General features: G+C 33.3%; 1 protein-coding gene across 1 annotated transcript; it reads right to left on the reverse strand.

Annotated features, from left to right (window-relative positions):
• Positions 1–8,019: 8,019 nt before the first annotated feature.
• Positions 8,020–18,133, reverse strand: LOC133180592 (uncharacterized). Its single transcript, XM_061315068.1, has 18 exons — positions 18,097–18,133; positions 17,934–17,990; positions 17,793–17,828; positions 17,563–17,652; positions 17,031–17,124; positions 16,792–16,922; positions 11,111–11,376; positions 10,886–11,007; positions 10,575–10,799; positions 10,322–10,438; positions 10,085–10,198; positions 9,774–9,878; positions 9,372–9,507; positions 9,055–9,256; positions 8,859–8,879; positions 8,479–8,546; positions 8,153–8,389; positions 8,020–8,025 (listed from the first exon to the last, which is right to left on the reverse strand). The coding sequence occupies exons 1-18, from the start codon at positions 18,131–18,133 to the stop codon at positions 8,020–8,022; spliced, it is 2,064 nt and encodes a 687-aa protein (XP_061171052.1).
• Between the last annotated feature and the right edge of the window lie 2,204 nt (positions 18,134–20,337).

Genomic DNA, 20,337 nt, shown 5'->3' on the forward strand with positions numbered 1-20,337 from the left:
AAAAAGTGAAAAATCGGTAGAGGTATAATAAAACGAGATAATTATCTCGTTATAACGAGTTATTTTTCTCGTTATAACGAGTTATTATCTCGTTATATCGAGTTATTATCTCGTTATAACGAGTTATTATCTCGATGTAATAATTTAATTAACTCGTTATAACGAAATAGTTGTTTTGACATTTCAAGTATTAATAGCAATATAGGGAAAAATGGCTGTAGTTTTTAATGCCATTAAATTTTTTTTTATTAATAATTGTCAGTCAAAGAACTTGAACAACTGATAAATGGTTGAAAATTTCGTTTGCAATTGGGATTAAATAAATTTCTCGCTGGCAATAATCATATTTTTATCAGTAAATAGCAACTCTACGTTGAAAACATTCACACATTAATCGCGATATTTTTCTTTAAATAATATTGCCAAATGTACTTGCTTCAAAATTTGGCAATCTATTTAATATGTCAACTATCTCTGCTGACTGATACTTTTATGTTATGTGTTGATGACTTATACACCTTCATATATCAATGTCTAATAGTATGTCGCTAAAGTTAAATATCAGAGACAGGCGTTAATTTCAACATATACTACCGGGTGTACATACATTACAGAGTGATACATATATTATTTTGAGATTCAGAAATGTTTTAAAGAAGGGGGATGGGGAGGACATCAACAGTTAGTTTATAGGCGGTATATAGGGGGTTACAACCTCCATCAATACTTTCCAGGGGGGGGGGGGGGCAAGAATATCTTTGTTCCCACTCCTCCAGCTTTTGTTTTTAATCTGTGTAAATAGTTCCCAATAATAATGGCGAATACTCATAGTTGGACATTAGATCTGATCTGCTGATATTGACATTTTATTGGATATTCTATCATGATATTAACTATTTTTTTTACGGGAAAAAGGGGGGGGGGATCAATCGTGTGGAGATTCACGTCTATTTGGCGGATCCTATGTTTACCACTTGTTGACGAACATCAAACCAGAGTTAACATAGCAAGTGTCACTTTTATAATATTTTTACTTTCGATGGATCCAAGTATAGGCTTAATACTACCATTATTCATTTTTTTCATCACAATATTTATTAAGGAATAACTCTGAATTTTTATTATTATTTTTTTCTGTTTCTTGATGTGATCAAGCAATTAGCTTGCTCTCGATTCCGTAAATTCACGTGCTACAGACCCCGCGTACTTCTCTCCCTGCACGTGATTTTATTTTAACCACGTCTATCAAAGAACTTCAACCATTAGTTTTATGTAGAATCCAAGTATTTTTCACTAAATTTGTCGGTCAATGAAATTAATAAATGCAAATATAATGAAATAAGTTACTTGTTAAAACGAGATAACTAAATCATTAATAGGAGTTACTGAGTCATTATAACGACATACTTACTCTTTATAACGAAATAATCATGTCGATATAACAATTCATGTTAATTTTTTTATATTGTCAAAAATGAGTCTATCTGGCTTTCGTTTTTAATAAATACATTCAGAATTCGGAAACAATATGCACAGTTTATGTTAATATGTTTCCCCTTATTGACGTTCAGCTATAAATTTAGATTTGCACTTGTTCCATCTCAAATATCATAAAAACAATAATTCAAAAAGGAATGAAGAATAAATGATAAGAAAAGCGCTAGTAATTAAACTTATATGTGGAGAGGTAGCATGACACGAATACATACATAAAACTATAGCAGTAAGCACAGAAATATTGTGAGGGCTCTTATTTTTTCTGTTGTCTGACGTGAGTAACAGCAAAAATCCATATAAAAAATTATATTTTTCTTAATTTGTTTTCACTTCAGTGTATCAGTGCTTCATATGAAACAGGATTACCTTATCTATCATCATTTAAATTTTTGAGAGAGGGAAATCAAAGAATATATTTAAATTTAAAAAAAAAAATCAGAAGATATAAGGTGCATTTCAATTCACCACAGAGAAATCTTGTAGCGGATTGAAATTCACTTCAAACACTGATGTTTTCAAGGAGGTCCGCGCTAAATCGTACTGCCCAGTCAAATCTTTTGACTGTTATTAGTTGGAAATGACCAAAGCTGTATTTCAGCGGTCTTAAAGAGGGTGTTGCAGAGAGAGAGAGAGAGAGAGAGAGAGAGAGGTTTTTTTGTGTAGAACTGTTCATTACACAATATGATGAAATTTCTTATAAATGGAAAACAAATTAAACCCATGCAAGTTAATAAAAATGTCGTAACTTGCTGAGTTGATTTTAGATGGCTAAATGACATCTTATAGAAATAAATTCCTGAATGTGCAAGGTAGACCCCCCCCCCCCTTTCCCCCATCTCCTATCGATTATATTAATTTAATATCCCTCTCTTGGAATCTTAGAGTGGATATCACAAATTTATAATAAAAACGTACTTAATGTTAATGCATGTACCAAAATCTTACAAAATAATTATGAGATCTGCGCTTTTGTAGTGTAAATATCAAGTGAGTCCCTAAGCCTACTCATAGAAGGGAAAACTCACCCACAGTTCATTTGCCATTTTCCCGTGGTCGATTGTTTCCACCGGTCCAAATTCCTCTCCAGTGTCCATGTTTACCACTTTCCGGCCATTAATAAACACAAAAACACAATCATTTTCTGCTTTCAAACTCCAAGACATTTTTGCCTCTGCTGCCAAAATTGACGGAATATCGTTTGGCTGATGATGCAAGCACTCTGATTGTGACGTCATATTCCTTACAGAGCGCGGTGCATAAATTAAAACATTCGTATGATACTATATATGTAGGAAAAAATAGGAGAAAAAGAGAAAACGGTATTTAAAGATAGAAAGCTAGGAAATATGTTTAATTTTTATTTATTTTTTATTTTATTTATTTATTTGTGTGTGTGTGTTAATGAAATATTTTAAATAATTATTTCTTAAACGAGATTATAATTCAATGAAAATTTAAAGGATAAAGCATATCTGTGTGCAATAATTTTTTTTAAAAAACGACATTTCTTCGCTCTTAATATAGTTTACACTAGAAAGCTGGTTTATATAGCATATCAGAATTTTGTGAATAACCATTAATTAAATTTTGTTTTGGCTTTTAGATATTTATAATTAAGAAATAAATTTAAATTAATAAAAAAAAATATGTGATAAAATTATCTATGAAACTTTCATAGGCGTTTGTTTGAATTTTTTAAAACAAATTTATTTAATTAATTTTATGTGTATAATTTATTAATCTTGCTTGAAAGTAAAATTTTCCCTCTTTCTAAAACATACAAACACGTATTTCCCGAGTTTTTTTTTTAAGTATATTGAGTCTAAATTAGGCAGTTCTATTAATTTTATCATACTAGGTCTTGCATTAAAATGTTTGATTTTTTGTTGTTTTTTGTTTGTTTGGTTTTTTTGTTGTTGTAAATATATTTTTTTCCTTTTAATTCAGTATAAAAGCTGCAGATTAAGACAAAATCGTATTTGTCTTCTTGTGCACATCTGGGTAGAGGTATTTAAACAATCATTCTAACTAGAATGAGACACAATGTGAGTTGCCTTAAGTCAGACAACGCTCAGTGTTCCTGTGGATATACCAATGAAAACACTGAACACTTTTTTTTGTATTGTAAGAATTATGCTGAAATAAGAGCAGAATTATTTCACACTATAAGAAATAACAAAGGAACAATAGACCTTGACACAATTCAAACTTGGGACAACAAAATAATATGAACATAGTTAAAGCCGTACACAAATATATTAAAAAGTCGAAAAGATTTTTATGAATAATCAGCGTAACCATTCTGTATCTATTACAACCCCTTTTTTTTCTTTATTTGCACCCCCAATCCTTTTCTTATTTCCCTGCACTTTCTTTTGGAATTGTACATTTGTTGGTTGTACATCACGTGTATATGTATATGTCATTTTGTTTGTGTTGGAGAGGACAATTCTAAGTTGGTAAAACTTGTGTCCAATCCTATTGATTATGTTTCAATAAAATATGTTTAAATACAAATCCTAGAGGATAAGCATTTTCTACATCTACCCGTAGTTTAAAGAAAACAAACAAACGATCAGCTTGTCTTTGTTCAATTGGAATAACTTGTGTCCAATCCCTTAGATTATGTATCAATGAAATATGTTTAAATCAAATATTATTAAGCAATTTTCTAATCGGAGGACCTTAAAACAATATTTAATTAAATAGAATGTTCTTGTTACTAACAATGGTTTTGTTCCTAATTCATCATAAACATGTGGATGTTTTAACTCCCATTATTTTTTTTCAAAATATTAAGTGCATTCATTCCATTTCTTTTGCAGATATATAGCCCCACACTTCTCCATAGTTCATTTATGTATACTCAAAATTTTAAACCATTAATGTTTCATTAATTCCTGATAATCCAAGCAGGGTTGGGATCAATCATTTTCAAATGTAATTACAGTGTACCGATTCCTGATGATTAAGCAGCAAACAGTAATCGATTGATAAGAATAACCCAATTACTGATTAAATACCGGTGGGGCACTTGGAGCTTTAGTTTTATTAGTACCAATAAAGAGCTGGAATGAAGAAGAATCAAGACATGCACAGTCAACAAAGTACATGTGAATGAAATTTACTGAAGGATATGTAGTTTCACGAAGGATATGTAGATTATAAAGCATTTTATTATCATTATATTTACACAGCAGATTGAACAAGGAATCGACAAACAAATAACGGCCGACTACCGACACCGATTAACACATCCGAATAAAAAAAAATTACACAGCACATATCAATTAAACATTGACAAAACATAAATTGTGTACATGTGGAGCGGCCAATTACCGCTTCCGAATGAAACTCACACAGCGCATATAATTTGAACATTGACAAATAATAAATTGTGTACATGTGGAGCGGCCAATTGCCGCCTCCGAATGAAACTCACACAGTACATATCAATAATTATTGAACATCGACAGAAAATAAATTGTGTACATGTGGAGCGGCCAATTACCGCTTCCGAATGAAACTCACACAGCGCATATAATTTGAACATTGACAAAAAATAAATTGTGTACATGTGGAGCGGCCAATTACCGCCTCCGAATGAAACTCACACAGCACATATCAATAATTATTAAACATTGACAAAACATAAATTGTGTACATGTGGAGCGGCCAATTACCGCCTCCGAATGAAACTCACACAGCACATATCAATAATTATTAAACATTGACAAAAAATAAATAGTGTACATGTGGAGCGGCCAATTGCCACCTCCGAATGAAACTCACACAGCACATATCAATAATTATTAAACATTGACAAAACATAAATTGTGTACATGTGGAGCGGCCAATTACCGCCTCCGAATGAAACTCACACAGTACATATCAATAATTATTAAACATTGACAAAACATAAATTGTGTACATGTGGAGCGGCCAATTGCCGCCTCCGAATGAAACTCACACAGTACATATCAATAATTATTGAACATCGACAGAAAAAAAAATTGTGTACATGTGGAGCGGCCAATTACCGCTTCCGAATGAAACTCACACAGCGCATATAATTTGAACATTGACAAAAAATAAATTGTGTACATGTGGAGCGGCCAATTGCCGTCTCCGAATGAAACTCACACAGCACAAATAAATTGAACATTGACAAAAAATAAATTGTGTACATGTGGAGCGGCCAATTGCCGCCTCCGAATGAAACTCACACAGCGCATATAATTTGAACACTGACAAAAAAATAAATTGTGTACATGTGGAGCGGCCAATTACCGCCTCCGAATGAAACTCACACAGCGCATATAATTTGAACACTGACAAAAAATAAATTGTGTACATGTGGAGCGGCCAATTGCCGCCTCCGAATGAAACTCACACAGCGCATATAATTTGAACACTGACAAAAAAATAAATTGTGTACATGTGGAGCGGCCAATTACCGCCTCCGAATGAAACTCACACAGTACATATCAATAATTATTAAACATTGACAAAACATAAATTGTGTACATGTGGAGCGGCCAATTGCCGCCTCCGAATGAAACTCACACAGTACATATCAATAATTATTGAACATCGACAGAAAAAAAATTGTGTACATGTGGAGCGGCCAATTACCGCTTCCGAATGAAACTCACACAGCGCATATAATTTGAACATTGACAAAAAATAAATTGTGTACATGTGGAGCGGCCAATTGCCGCCTCCGAATGAAACTCACACAGCACAAATAAATTGAACATTGACAAAAAATAAATTGTGTACATGTGGAGCGACCAATTGCCGCCTCCGAATGAAACTCACACAGTACATATCAATAATTATTGAACATCGACAGAAAAAAAATTGTGTACATGTGGAGCGGCCAATTACCGCTTCCGAATGAAACTCACACAGCAAAAATAAATTGAACATCGACAGAAAAAAAATTGTGTACATGTGGAGCGGCCAATTGCCGCTTCCGAATGAAACTCACACAGTACATACCAATAATTATTGAACATTGACAGAAAATAAATTGTGTACATGTGGAGCGGCCAATTACCGCCTCCGAATGAAACTCACACAGCACATATAAATTGAACATTGACAAAAAATAAATTGTGTACATGTGGAGCGGCCAATTACCGCCTCCGAATGAAACTCACACAGCACATATCAATAATTATTAAACATTGACAAAACATAAATTGTGTACATGTGGAGCGGCCAATTACCGCCTCCGAATGAAACTCACACAGCGCATATAATTTGAACACTGACAAAAAATAAATTGTGTACATGTGGAGCGGCCAATTGCCGCCTCCGAATGAAACTCGCACAGTACATATCAATAATTATTGAACATCGACAGAAAAAAAAATTGTGTACATGTGGAGCGGCCAATTGCCGCCTCCGAATGAAACTCACACAGCACATATAATTTGAACATTGACAAAAAATAAATTGTGTACATGTGGAGCGGCCAATTGCCGCCTCCGAATGAAACTCACACAGTACATATAAATAATTATTGAACATTGACAAAAAATAAATTGTGTACATGTGGAGCGGCCAATTACCGCCTCCGAATGAAACTCACACAGCGCATATAAATTGAACATTGACAAAAAATAAATTGTGTACATGTGGAGCGGCCAATTACCGCCTCCGAATGAACCTCACACAGCACATATCAATAATTATTAAACATTGACAGAAAATAAATTGTGTACATGTGGAGCGGCCAATTACCGCCTCCGAATGAAACTCACACAGCACATATAAATTGAACATTGACAAAAAATAAATTGTGTACATGTGGAGCGGCCAATTGCCGCCTCCGAATGAAACTCGCACAGTACATATCAATAATTATTGAACATCGACAGAAAAAAAAATTGTGTACATGTGGAGCGGCCAATTGCCGCCTCCGAATGAAACTCACACAGCACATATAATTTGAACATTGACAAAAAATAAATTGTGTACATGTGGAGCGGCCAATTGCCGCCTCCGAATGAAACTCACACAGTACATATAAATAATTATTGAACATTGACAAAAAATAAATTGTGTACATGTGGAGCGGCCAATTACCGCCTCCGAATGAAACTCACACAGCGCATATAAATTGAACATTGACAAAAAATAAATTGTGTACATGTGGAGCGGCCAATTACCGCCTCCGAATGAACCTCACACAGCACATATCAATAATTATTAAACATTGACAGAAAATAAATTGTGTACATGTGGAGCGGCCAATTACCGCCTCCGAATGAAACTCACACAGCACATATAAATTGAACATTGACAAAAAATAAATTGTGTACATGTGGAGCGGCCAATTGCCGCCTCCGAATGAAACTCACACAGTACATATCAATAATTATTGAACATTGACAGAAAATAAATTGTGTACATGTGGAGCGGCCAATTACCGCCTCCGAATGAAACTCGCACAGCACATTAAACATGAAAATAGACGACTATTAAACTAAATAAAAAAGGAAAAATACAGTGCTACCTCTGAAAACAATAACAAATACTCATTAATTCAGTGAGAATAATTTTCAATGACATCACGGATCTTCTTTGGAATGTGTCCAGTCGAAGTTAGCTTAAAACCCTCACTCCAGATGTTAGAAATGTTTACCTTCTCCATCCAGGGCTCTGTTTTCCCCCTTACGCCCTTCACTCGCCTAGTACAGGGGGTCCATGCTGTGGTTCTGGATCCCTTGTACCACTGCAACTGAACAGAATCACATTCAACGGATACAATTCTCCCCAACTGTGGCCATTCCCCAGCATATTTTGGTACATCAGCACAAACAAAATCTCCTGGTGCAATATCCGTAGCTTTCGCTGAAGGTGCACATTTTCCTATGATGACCTATGTTGGGTAAATTGCAAAATATTTATTAAGAAGTTTGACATATGATACCATTTAAAAAAGAAAAAAAAAATGTTAAAATAACTCACTGGTGGAATTTCTGAGTCTTCTTCTAGATCGAAGTTATATACATCAGTTGGTTCAAGTGGTTCTGTTCCTGATAAAATGAAGGAAACATGTATAATATATACATTTCTGTATAATATTGAAACCAAGAGGCCCAAGGGCCATATTGCTCACCTAAGCACTTTGGTTTGAGAAAAGCAATATTCAGTACTATTTTACATATATACATTTTAAAAAGACATTTCCTCTTTAGTGTGTGTATGCTATTTCATAGAAAAAATAATTTCAATTTTTGTGAGATTTTTGGCAAATAATGGAGATTTTACATGAAGTATACATGAAGAAATCAGTAAGTTTCCTATCCTTTTTTATTCATTCAATAAAATCTGTTAAAAACGATTACCCTGTGACATCTGTAATGCATCTACATTAAAAGTAGAAATAATAAAATATCATACTTCTATTTTTTGATTCCAACAGCTCATCTACTAGCCATGTTGAATCCTCTGAAAAGAAAAAAAAAGTTACCCTTAATTATTGTGTGTTCATTGTTTTTTAGAGTTTATATGATCAATTTAATTATATATGCTAAACAATACCTTCTGTGTCATCAAATTGTGAGCTGAAAAAATTCTCCCACCACCTCTTGTCATCCTCTTTTCCGAAAAATCTATAGCTCCCTCGAACGTCTGATTCCAAACGTTCCCGATTTTCTTCTATTTCGGAATAATCTGGTTCAATTACAAGGGGAGACCCAACAACGTTTTCTTTCAGTAAATAATTACTGCTGTCTGTCCACTCCTGTGGAATGACATATACATATACATGTTATTATAATAATGAATACTATTCAGAAAGACTTCAGAAAGTGATTAACTTGTAGATTATGTGAAAAATATATAGCTATTCCACGTACCTTATCAGTCGACCACTTCTTCCAGTAAAGTTTTGCTTTTCCAGTTTCGTCTTGTAGTATTTTGAAAACGTGTGGTTTTGAATGGTTTTTTATGGTGTTTAGGAATGGCGTTATCCATTCCGTTATGTTGTACACTCTGCTCATGAGATAATAAAATAAATTTCAAATTAAAATGCAGTCAAATAAATAAAACATTTAAACATGTATTTAATGACGAAAAATTACATCATTAGGAACAAATAAAATAGCTATCAAAGTTTTAGCGGTATAACCTGGGTTGGAAAAGTTTTATTTTTTTATGAACTGCTGTTTTTATGTATGACCATCATGTTTTAAATTATATAAATGAGAGGTAAAACCGTAACAAGTCTAATCATACTGATTTTATATAACATTCCTGACCTGTTTGTTTTAATACTGTGTGGTCCTGGAGTGTAGCAGGCCTCAAAACCATTCATCAGTTTCATTAATGTCATAGCCGCATGGCGACCTAGCCAATGACTAAATCTGAAAAAGAATTTTAAAAATATCAGTACTGATATTTTGTACATAAATGTATACACTGTATGTATTAATTTTAATTAAATGGTTTATATCCGAACCTTCATTAATTTGTTCGGATTAACGTGGCTCAACTGTATAATTTAATTTTTGAAATTCAGTGTTGTTAATACATTAAGTGATTAATCACACTAATTAGATAAAAATCTTACTTGGAAAAAACCTGATCAATATCTTCGTGAGTATGACCCACCATCAAGAAAGAAATTTTGATTTTTCGAAACAAGCCAATCTCCACAAGATAACACATAAATCCCAATAGATATCTGCAAATATAATAAAAATTGTTATTTTGATGGAAGGTTAATACGTGATGTACCTCAATGTTTCTTTATAATTTATAATATACATGCATATATTTTTATCCACTTCTGATCTGGATAATTTACCTGTTCTTATTTTCCCTGGCACAATTGTCCATTTGTATGTAAAGGGTGTCAGGAAGAGAATCTTTCATGGAGTAGAGCACACTCAGAAGGATGGAAATTGTAAGATTTGTAGAATGACTGCAAATGAATGTAAGAATAGAAAAATAATTTTGTAGAGGACTTTTCTGAGAAATCGTAACGCGATATCTTCTGTGTTTTGTATAGATGATTATTCATTTTTAATCATTTTGTTTGGAGATATGATGTAACTTACCTGTACTGGAATAGGTCGAAGAAACCATATATCCCTATCCCATGAACGATGACACCAATTAAATGTACCCGTAACTTCCACATCGTAGACGTAAACTTGCTGGCATGGACGAAATGGGGTAGGGAAGTCTTGCTTTGATCCATCCCGTCGATAATAAGCGACAAATATTTGTTAGGAAACATTTTGGCCTTCTGTTGGTGCTTATAATATTTCTGTCTCTCTATGCTATAAATATATAAAAATATTAACAACGGAAAGAAGATTTTTTCAAATGAAATTTTGTGAAAGCTTGATCAAATCTTTTAACTTACTTCTGCTTTTTAAGATGATTGTCTCTTTTCTTCTGGAGCATCATTCTTTCTTGTGCATCTCTGGTTTCCCCAAGTTTAATTTTAATCTCTGTGCATACATTACATTTTGAAAATCGGTTGTTCTAAAACAAAGCAAAAAATCAGGAGTTTATATTATTTCAAGAATCAAAAACTACATTTTACATTTTTTATCACAGAATTCATAGTCCTGAAAAAATATCAAACCTTTGGTATGGCTATATATGAAGCTTCACTTCTCCACAAACTAAGGAAGTGGCTCAGTGAAACTGGTGACATAAAATCTCCCTGCGATTCCTCTACCATTAGCTCATATACATGGAGTTTTGTGGAGCAAGGAGGTAAATGAATGTGGTGGCTGTTTGGGAGCTTTTCTCCATAGTTTTGAGCGTAAAGTTTCAACCAAGCAATGGCCTTCATAGATTTTGTCTGGCGCCCCTTCCGTTTGTAACTTGTAACGCTTTTCTGATTCTCTGCAATAAATAAATTTCTCTTGTCGAATTTCCACAAATGCATACAACTACAAAGCCAACTAGTATTAATTGTAACGGGGACCGTTACAGATGTTCCCCAAACGCTCCCCAACTCTCTTTTGGTGTCCTATTCCCAGTAAGCTTTATTAACTATGGCAATCAAGTATGTTGGTCCTTCTACGCATTACACGTGCGCGCACGGGCATGCATGTACATAATGACCATGTCAACTTGTATACACTTTTAATACATCTTTATATTCAGATTGCATCAAAAGATTTAAAAAATTGGCATTATTAAGTATATTTGTCATTTTATGCATTGCACGCGCGCGCACTTGCATGCATGTCCATGATGACCATGTCATCTTTTCTACACTATTAATGTATCTAAATATTTTGAGTATCAAAGCATTTCATCAAAAAGTATAAAAGGTACAGCTATATCTAGTATATTGGTCATTTCAGCATTGCACGCGCGCGCACGTGCGTGCATGTGCATGGTGACCATGTCGTCTCTTCCACACTTTTGATATTTCTTGATATTCTTAGTATCAAGCTTTTCATAAAAAATATGAAAGTTATGGCTATATCAAGTATATTGGTTATTTTACGCATTGCACGCGCGTGCACGTGCAAGAAGACTATGTCTTCTTCTCTAACTTATAAGATCTCTACATATTCTCAATATCAAAACATTTCATTAAAAATACAAAAGATAGGGCTATATTCAATATATAGGTCATTTTATGCGCGCACGTGCATGCATGTGCATGTTCACAATGTCATCTTGTCTACATTTATTATATGTCTATATATTCTGAGTATCAAAGCATTTCATCAAAAGAAATTAAAGTTATGGGTATATCAAGTATATTGGTTATTTTAAACACTGTACGCACGCGCACGTGCAAGCATCTGCAAGAAGACAATGTTGTCTGCACTTACAATATCTCTTCATATATTCAGTAACAAAGCATTTCATCAAAATATTGCAAAAGATACAGCTATATATAACACTTAGGTCATTTTATGCATTGTACGTGCGTGCACGTGCATTCGTGTGCATATTAACAATGTCATCTTGTCTACATTTATGATATGTCTATATATTCTAATTACCAAAGCAATACATCAAAAAATTCAAAATATATGTCTATATTGAATATATGGGTCATTTTATGCAATGCACGTGCGCGCACGTGTATGCATGTGCAAGAAGACTACGTCATCTTGTCTGCATTTATAATATCTCTTCATATACTCAATATCAAAGCATTTCATCAAAAAAATGCAAAAGATACGGCTATATTAAATACATAGGTCATTTTATGCATTGCACGTGCGCGCTCGTGCATGCATATGCGCGCACATGCATGTATGTGCATGTTGAAAATGTCGTCTTGTCTACATTTAAAATATGTCTATATATTCTGAATATCAAAGCATTTTATATAAAAAAAAACAAAAGATACGGCTATAGTGAATATATAGGTCAATTTATGCAATGCACGTGCGCGTACGTGTATGCATGTGCAAGAAGACTACGTCATCTTGTCTGCATTTATGATATCTCTTCATATACTCAATATCAAAGCATTTCATCAAAAAAATGCAAAAGATACGGCTATATTAAATACATAGGTTATTTTATGCATTGCACGTGCGCGCACCTGCATGCATATGCGCGCACATGCATACATGTGCATATTTACAATGTCGTTTTGTCTACATTTGAAATATGTCTATATATTCTGAATATCAAAGCATTTTATATAAAAAATACAAAAGATACGGCTATAGTGAATATATAGGTCATTTTATGCATTGCACGTGCGCGTACTTGCATGAACTTGAGCGCAAAATGAACTTCGTTCCGCAAATCTACATAACATGTCTATTGACCCAAAAAAGGTTTCACCTAAATTGGACGTGTAGGACGTCGGAAGAACTTAATAATTATAGAAAACAGACGGAAAACAATAATGTCTTCCGAAGGACAGACTTCAAAGTGTCCATCTGTCTAACAAACAATCAGCTTATCAGCAAGTCACAGCGGGAGTTCCACAGGGATCTATACTAGGACCTCTTCTGTTTTTACTTTACATTAATGATCTTCCACTTTATATTAAAAATTCAAACATAGATTTGTTTGCAGATAATGCCACTATATATGTCCCTGGCAAAGGTTCCCAATCTACGTAACACATGATCATATTCTTGAAAAAATTCTTGGAGTATATTTAGATAATTCTTTACAGTACAATATACATATCGACCATGTGTGTAAATCTCTGTCACGTAAAATTTCTACACTCCGTAGAATTAAAAAGTATCTTCCCATTCAAACACGCAAGCTGTTTTATAATGCATATATCATGCCTACTATTGATTACTGCCTTACAATTTGGGGAATACATCCCGATCAAATCTAGACAGAGTTCATAAGCTTCAAAAACGTGCTGCAAGGTATATTTTAGTTGCTCCCCCTGATGCATCCTCAAGACCTCTTTTTGATGAACTTAATTGGCTTACTGTCTATGAACAACTTACTGTAAATAAATATGTATTGTTATATAAAACCCTCTTTAATTCTTGCCCAACTTATTTAAACGGCATGTTTCAATTTCAAAGTAATAATCAATACAATCTTCGATCTGAATCCAATGTTGACTTGTGTGTGCCAATTCATAAATGTAAACTTTTTTGAAAATTCCTTCCAGTACTCTGGTGCCGTAATATGGAATGATTTACCTGTACATATAAAAATGTCACCAACTCTTAATGCTTTCAAGAAACAAGTAAAGCATTATGTAAAACAGTGTCAGAGTAATTTGTGATTCATTTTATTTGCATTTGTATTTATATTTATGTATATATTTATTATATGTTTGTATTTGTATAACTATGTTAACTTTGTAATGTTTATTGACAGAAGGCCCTGGGGAAGAAAAGTGCTTGCACTAATAAGGTTATCTTCTTTAAATAAAGTATTATTATTATTATTATTATTATTATTATTATTATTATTTAATGTTTATTATTATAATAATAATAAGAAACAGAGTAAAAACAATATGTTCCCAAAATTCGTTTGGGGAACATAATAATAACTAGTATTAATTGTAACGGGGACCGTTACAGATGTTCCCCAAACGCTCCCCAACTTCCTTTTGGTGTCTCATTCCCTGTAAACTTCATTAAGTAAGGCAATCAAGTATTTTGGGGTTTTTTTACGCATTACTCGCGCGCGCAGGGGCATGCTTTTAAACTAAGAATTATAACTACTTTCACATCTTTAAGCCTGATTGTGACCTTTGGGTCAAGGTCAAAGGTCAGGGTCATTAAATAAAAGGAAATCTTTACTTTCTATGTTTTTACCTGAAACTGGAATTATAGGATGAAAACTAGCCAGCTAAATTTTGTGCAAGTGCTCTGTTCTAAAAAATAAGAATAATAATAAGAAGAAGAAGAAGAAGAAGAAGAAGAAGAAGAAACAGTAGAATCACTATAAGGTCTTCCGTGAATCCTGAAAGTTTCAGACTTCAGTCGTTCATTGTTGCCGAGCAATTGTGAGAACAAATTCTAATTTTGAGGACATTTGCAGTATCTGCAACATGTATTAAAACATTTCAATTCTTTTTCTTTAAACAATATTTATGAGAAAGTTAAATATGGAAATTATGTATTTTATCTCCTAAAACCGGAAGTTGACGTTTTTGTTTCCGGAAGAGTCTAACATATTTCATAAAAGCAAAAGAGATGCAGTAAGGTGATGCAAGTTTTAATTTAAAGAAGAAAAGTTGAATTTTTTTATTTCTTTGATCACTTCCTGTGACGACCGGAAGTGACGGCTGACAGTTTAACCCAAATAATTTTGCCTACTCTTCAAGGTCTATTACTCATATAAGTTTGTTGTCTTAATCTCATACCGTTTCCGAGATCTCGCTCAGATATTTTCTCACTTTGAGGACAGAAAAACACGCGACCGGAAATGAATTTTGCAAAGATATTTGACGTTACTCTAGACATTTGCAATCTGAATAACATATCTAAAAATCATTTCAAATACTTTACGTATAAAAGATATTTATGGGAAAGAAAAATACTCAAATTATGCAGTTTTTCTCTTATAACCGGAAGTTGTCGTTTTTGTTTCCGGTGGGAAAAACATATTTCGAATCTGTGAAAGAGATGCAATAATGTGATGCAAGATTTGATTAAAAGAAGAAAAGTTGAAATTTTCGATTTCTTTGAACACTTCCGGTGACGACCGGAAGTACTGACGATGAAAACCAAGGTAATTTCGAATATCTAGAAGTCATGGTCTATCATCTCTAATAAGTCTCCAGTTCATATCTTTAGCCGTTTCTTAGATCATTCGAGGACAAAATTTCATTTTAAAATCAGGAAATTGTCCATAACTTGGCACTGGAACCGAATTTACCAAAAAACGGAGGTGAGCTAAAAAGAATAATAACTAGATGCGATCTCGTTGCGAGCAACGAGTGGGTCTTCAGTCCGATTTTTGATAAGATGAGATACGAATTTGACTGAGATTTTCGTTCATAAATATATAGATAGTGAAAACGTACAATTTGCTTCAGTTATTTTTAACAAAATTTTGATCATTATGGCACCAAAAAAAAAAACGCAATATTTGATGAAGATTTCAAAATATTTATAGTAGCAGATCGTGAAGATGAACATTACTGTAAAAGGGTTATAGATGAAAGACATTTAGCCCCTTTGAGCCCCTAATTCGAGGGGTCTTGATATGACATGAAAGGTCTTGTAATTCTGAAGACTTTTCGTTCTACAACTATTCAGTTTTCGAGATATGCAGACTTAAAATATTTAGGGGCCGTCACTTTAAGTCCTTATAGGGTCTGTTTAGGAAAAATTCAAAGGATGCACATTGTTCAGATCATCATTCTAAACAACTTTTGTTCAATATTGCTTTTCAAAATGTTTCCCCTTTTCGAGATATAAAGCGTCAAAGATTAAGCATTCTGGCCCCTTATGGCCCCTAACTACGTAATATTTGAAGAATATTTTAAGATATATAGTTGCAAACTGAAAGTTTGATGTAAATCGGCCCAGCCATTTCTGAGAAATCGCGTGCACAAAATCGGTTGGAAGAAAAAAAAATAATAATAGGGAAAAAGAAACTGAACGAAAACAATAAGGTCTTCCGTTGGAGACGGAAGACCTTAATAATAAAAAACAGAGTAAAAACAATATGTTCCCCAACTTCGTTTGGGGAACATAATAATAAGAAACAGAGTAAAAACAATATGTTCCCAAACTTCGTTTGGGGAACATAATAAGGAGATTAATAAGAAGAAACAGAGTAAAAACAATATGTTCCCAAACTTCGTTTGGGGAACATAATAAGAATACGAATAATACTCACTTAAGAACAAACTCCGCACTTCATAAAAAGTTGATTGGGGTATCCCCAGCACAGCTCTAAATGCTGCACAGCACACACTGGTTGTCCCAAGGATGAAAATAAAACCCCAGGACTGAGATTGCTCATCAAATCTATGAAAGGAACAGGAGGAAAATGATTAAATATTACATTTATTATTAAAAAAGAGATTAACAATAGATGTATTAAAATTTGTATTTAAATAAACATTTCACTCTTACTGAGAATGGCTCCATAGATAGTCCAGAAGCCACTGGCGTCTTTCCAGGCTGCTCATTGCCTGGAAATTCTCCCTGAATGAGATTAAGTCCTCCTCTATAAAACCGGTCAGGCAGAGTACGGAGCAGCACATTACTCCCAAAACTAAGCATATCGGCAAAATTTTGGATTTTCTTTTACCTAAAATGGAAACGCGAATATAACATTTTTTTTATATATCATGGAAACATTGGAAATACAAAATTTGGAAGCAATCACTGCCTGACGACACTATTGAAGCAATCACTAAATATTATTTTAAAAAAATGGTTGATTTGGCTCAGTGCGGACCTCCCTGAAAACAGCTTGAAGTCATTATTGTGGTAAATCTTAATCCATTTTGCTATAATCAAGGAATATTGTATTGCATTGTTAAATCAAAAAATGTGATAACGTTGCAAAATGTAATTGTTAAAAAAAGTCAATAAGGTCACTCCATTTCCTTCTTGTTTCAAATTTCTCTGTGTAGGAAAGCTTACTTATTTGTTACATTACCATTTGCCTGCACTGGGCTGAGGTCATCCCCACTGTCCTCATCTTCAGTTTCTCCACGTTGATAGCTTCCAAATGGTCGTCCTCTTTTTCCTTAAAATACAAATACTAAGTTATAATAAATATTTTTTCGTAAAATGAAACGGCATTAGAAATAGACAAAAAAAAAAAAAACTGCCAGGAGACAAAATGAGTTTTTAACTTTGAAGGAAAATGATAATTTAATCATTTACGTTTTGATGGAACAGACTGATGGCATTCTTCCTCATCTGGAATAAATTAATATTTTTGTTTATGATATTGAATGTTGGTATTTCAAACTTTACTTGTAAAAAGCAGCTGACTAATGAAAATGAATTTAAAGGAAAAATTACCCGACACAAAGTCTTCGCTATCACTCTCCGTATCCAACATACAAGCAGTTTCTCGATCTAAAATACAATGTATTATTTCACTGTATTATTTTACTGTATTGAAATCACTCATATCTTATTCATTTATTACTTCAGAAGTACATTCTGATTTAATTGATATTACCTTCATCAGAAGCCCTGTCTGAATCACTGAAATCCATTTTCTCTTCTATCTATAAAATATGTATATTTTAGATTTATTTCAAGCTTTTGTATATTGTAGGTACAGTTTTATATCTCTTATTGAACTTCTAATAACCATAGCCTAGGGACCCTAACCTGAATTAAATACAACCACAACTCAACTTCAACGCAAAGTCTTATAAGGCAAAATGTAACTAAACATCGTAATACATATGTATAATTTATTAAGTGTGTGTGTATTTCATAGACGAATAACATCATATCTCCAAACAAAATGACTAAATAATTGTAGAGATTATACACAGAATATAAGTTATAACATTTATGTTGAGTGAAATATCAAAGAAAAGTGTAGTATAATTGAGATTTAATTTTTCAATTATTTGTAGCACAGTAGGCAATTCGCTCGCATTGTTCGCCCATCTTCTATCAATCTGATGTTTTCTCGGACGTCCGCGCTGAATATATCCTTCAAAATTACGAAACAGATGGGTTACATCTCTCTCTCTCTCTCTTTCTCTTGAATATATAAAAGCACTTTCTTGGCAAGACCCGCGGGTTGGTTAGTAAGATAAGTGTGCATGTGTATCTTCGAATATTGCGAGAATTCTTGTTCTAGAAACAAGCCCTTAGATAAAAAAAAAAAATATCTCTAAAGGTTTCATTCAAACGGAAAGGTTTTACACCTTCAACACGAATCAATGTAGGTAAATATTCTGTTTTCTTTTGAATGTGACCAATTTGCAAGCACTTGAGTGTTTTTAGTGTGACGGAAAGGGACTAAAAACTGAATGGAGGGTAATGGTCTTAAAAAATCCAGTCATGTAAATTCACAATTTGCTACATTGAAAGTTGTTTATCTGTTGTTTTTTTTTTAAATATGTAATTTGTTGATCTGAAACTTTTGTCTCGAAACCAGTATGGAGTATTCTTGACGTTTCCTTTTTATTCTTTAGATCTCGTATCTAAAACCTTGATTTAACTTATTATGAATAAGTTATTCTGAAAATGTCAACATCAATCAGTTCGTATTTGATATGTTCCCGTTCGTGAGTTCGTATTTTACACATTCGTACTATAAAAATGACATCTAACAAGACACAAATCTTCAAGTGTCAAGTCAACATGTTTGTCGAATTTTAACATGACCATATATAGAAGGTCACGGAAACCTACGATAGGTAGGCGGTAAATCTAGTACAGCTGAAAAGAATGAAAGGGTGCAAGGCGTGGACGATCCTCCGCTCTGAGAGAAGACATTTTTAAATTCTAAAAGTTCATGTAAAGTCATATAAAATGATAGAACTATTTCTGAGGATTACAAAACCTGTTTTATTTTTTAGTTCTGAGGGTGTGCTCATATTATTTCTCTTCTGTGAAAGTACTCAAATATTCTTGTTTTCCTTAAAATTCAAGAACATTGCAATTTCATGAGCCCTGTTTTCCAAGACCTTGGCTATAAGGAGAAAATTTTTAATAGGAAATGAAAACACTAAGTCTCTACTTTATCTTGATGTTTAAAATGGAACATAAAGTGTTAGTCAATAAATTGGTATATCTACAGGGCCATTTTATGCATAAAGTGAACCTAGCTCTTTTCAGCCAGCCGATCTTGGTTTATTCCCGACTATATCTGAATTTTTTGCTTAAATTTACGTTTTCATCTTTATCAATGATGTTGAACTTTTTTTCCCCTTTGTGAATTCTGTGCTGTTTTTATCTTTTTTTTTTATAAATAAAAAATCTTTTTGAAAGACGTATGTTAAATTTTTAGGTGTCTTTACAACGAGCAGATATAATGTAATTTTACATGCAAAGAATATCACAGTTAATGATGGTTATTCGGACGGAAGACCTCTCGTTGCTCGCAACGAGTATCTAGTTATTATTATTATTATTTTGAGATGTCCAGGAACACATTTTATCGTTTAAACAAAACAAGGACTCTTGAACTCGATTTCTCATCTTTGCTAGCAAAGAGTTGGAATTTCCTACAGGAACTCACAGATCAGATGACTGAGGGCCCATAAATCAATGTCAGATTACTTATTTTATTGCCTTTGGAGAACAGAGTACAGTGGCGCCTCGTTTATTGGGACGCCTCTGTCCCTAACCAAATCGTCCGGATAAATGAATCATGAATCTTTAATATTTTGTTTTTCTTTTATTTTATTTTATAGTTTTAAAAGAAGTAATTAATTAAAGAAAAAATATATTAAAA

The sequence above is a fragment of the Saccostrea echinata genome, unplaced genomic scaffold (assembly GCF_033153115.1).
Source record: "Saccostrea echinata isolate AGI-Se365-2 ecotype Australia unplaced genomic scaffold, CSIRO_AGI_Sech_v1 ptg000007l, whole genome shotgun sequence".
NCBI lineage: Eukaryota > Metazoa > Mollusca > Bivalvia > Ostreida > Ostreidae > Saccostrea > Saccostrea echinata.

What these genes read in the sequence shown, in the direction of transcription:
- LOC133180592 (XM_061315068.1), bottom strand. Translation starts at nt 18,133, where the DNA reads ATGGATTTCAGTGATTCAGACAGGGCTTCTGATGAAG. An exon ending in GCCAGGGAAAATAAGAACAG is followed by an intron (nt 10,199 to 10,321) that starts GTAAATTATCCA and finishes TTATATTTGCAG; the next exon opens with ATATCTATTGGGATTTATGT. An exon ending in AAGACTCAGAAATTCCACCA is followed by an intron (nt 8,390 to 8,478) that starts GTGAGTTATTTT and finishes TACCCAACATAG; the next exon opens with GTCATCATAGGAAAATGTGC.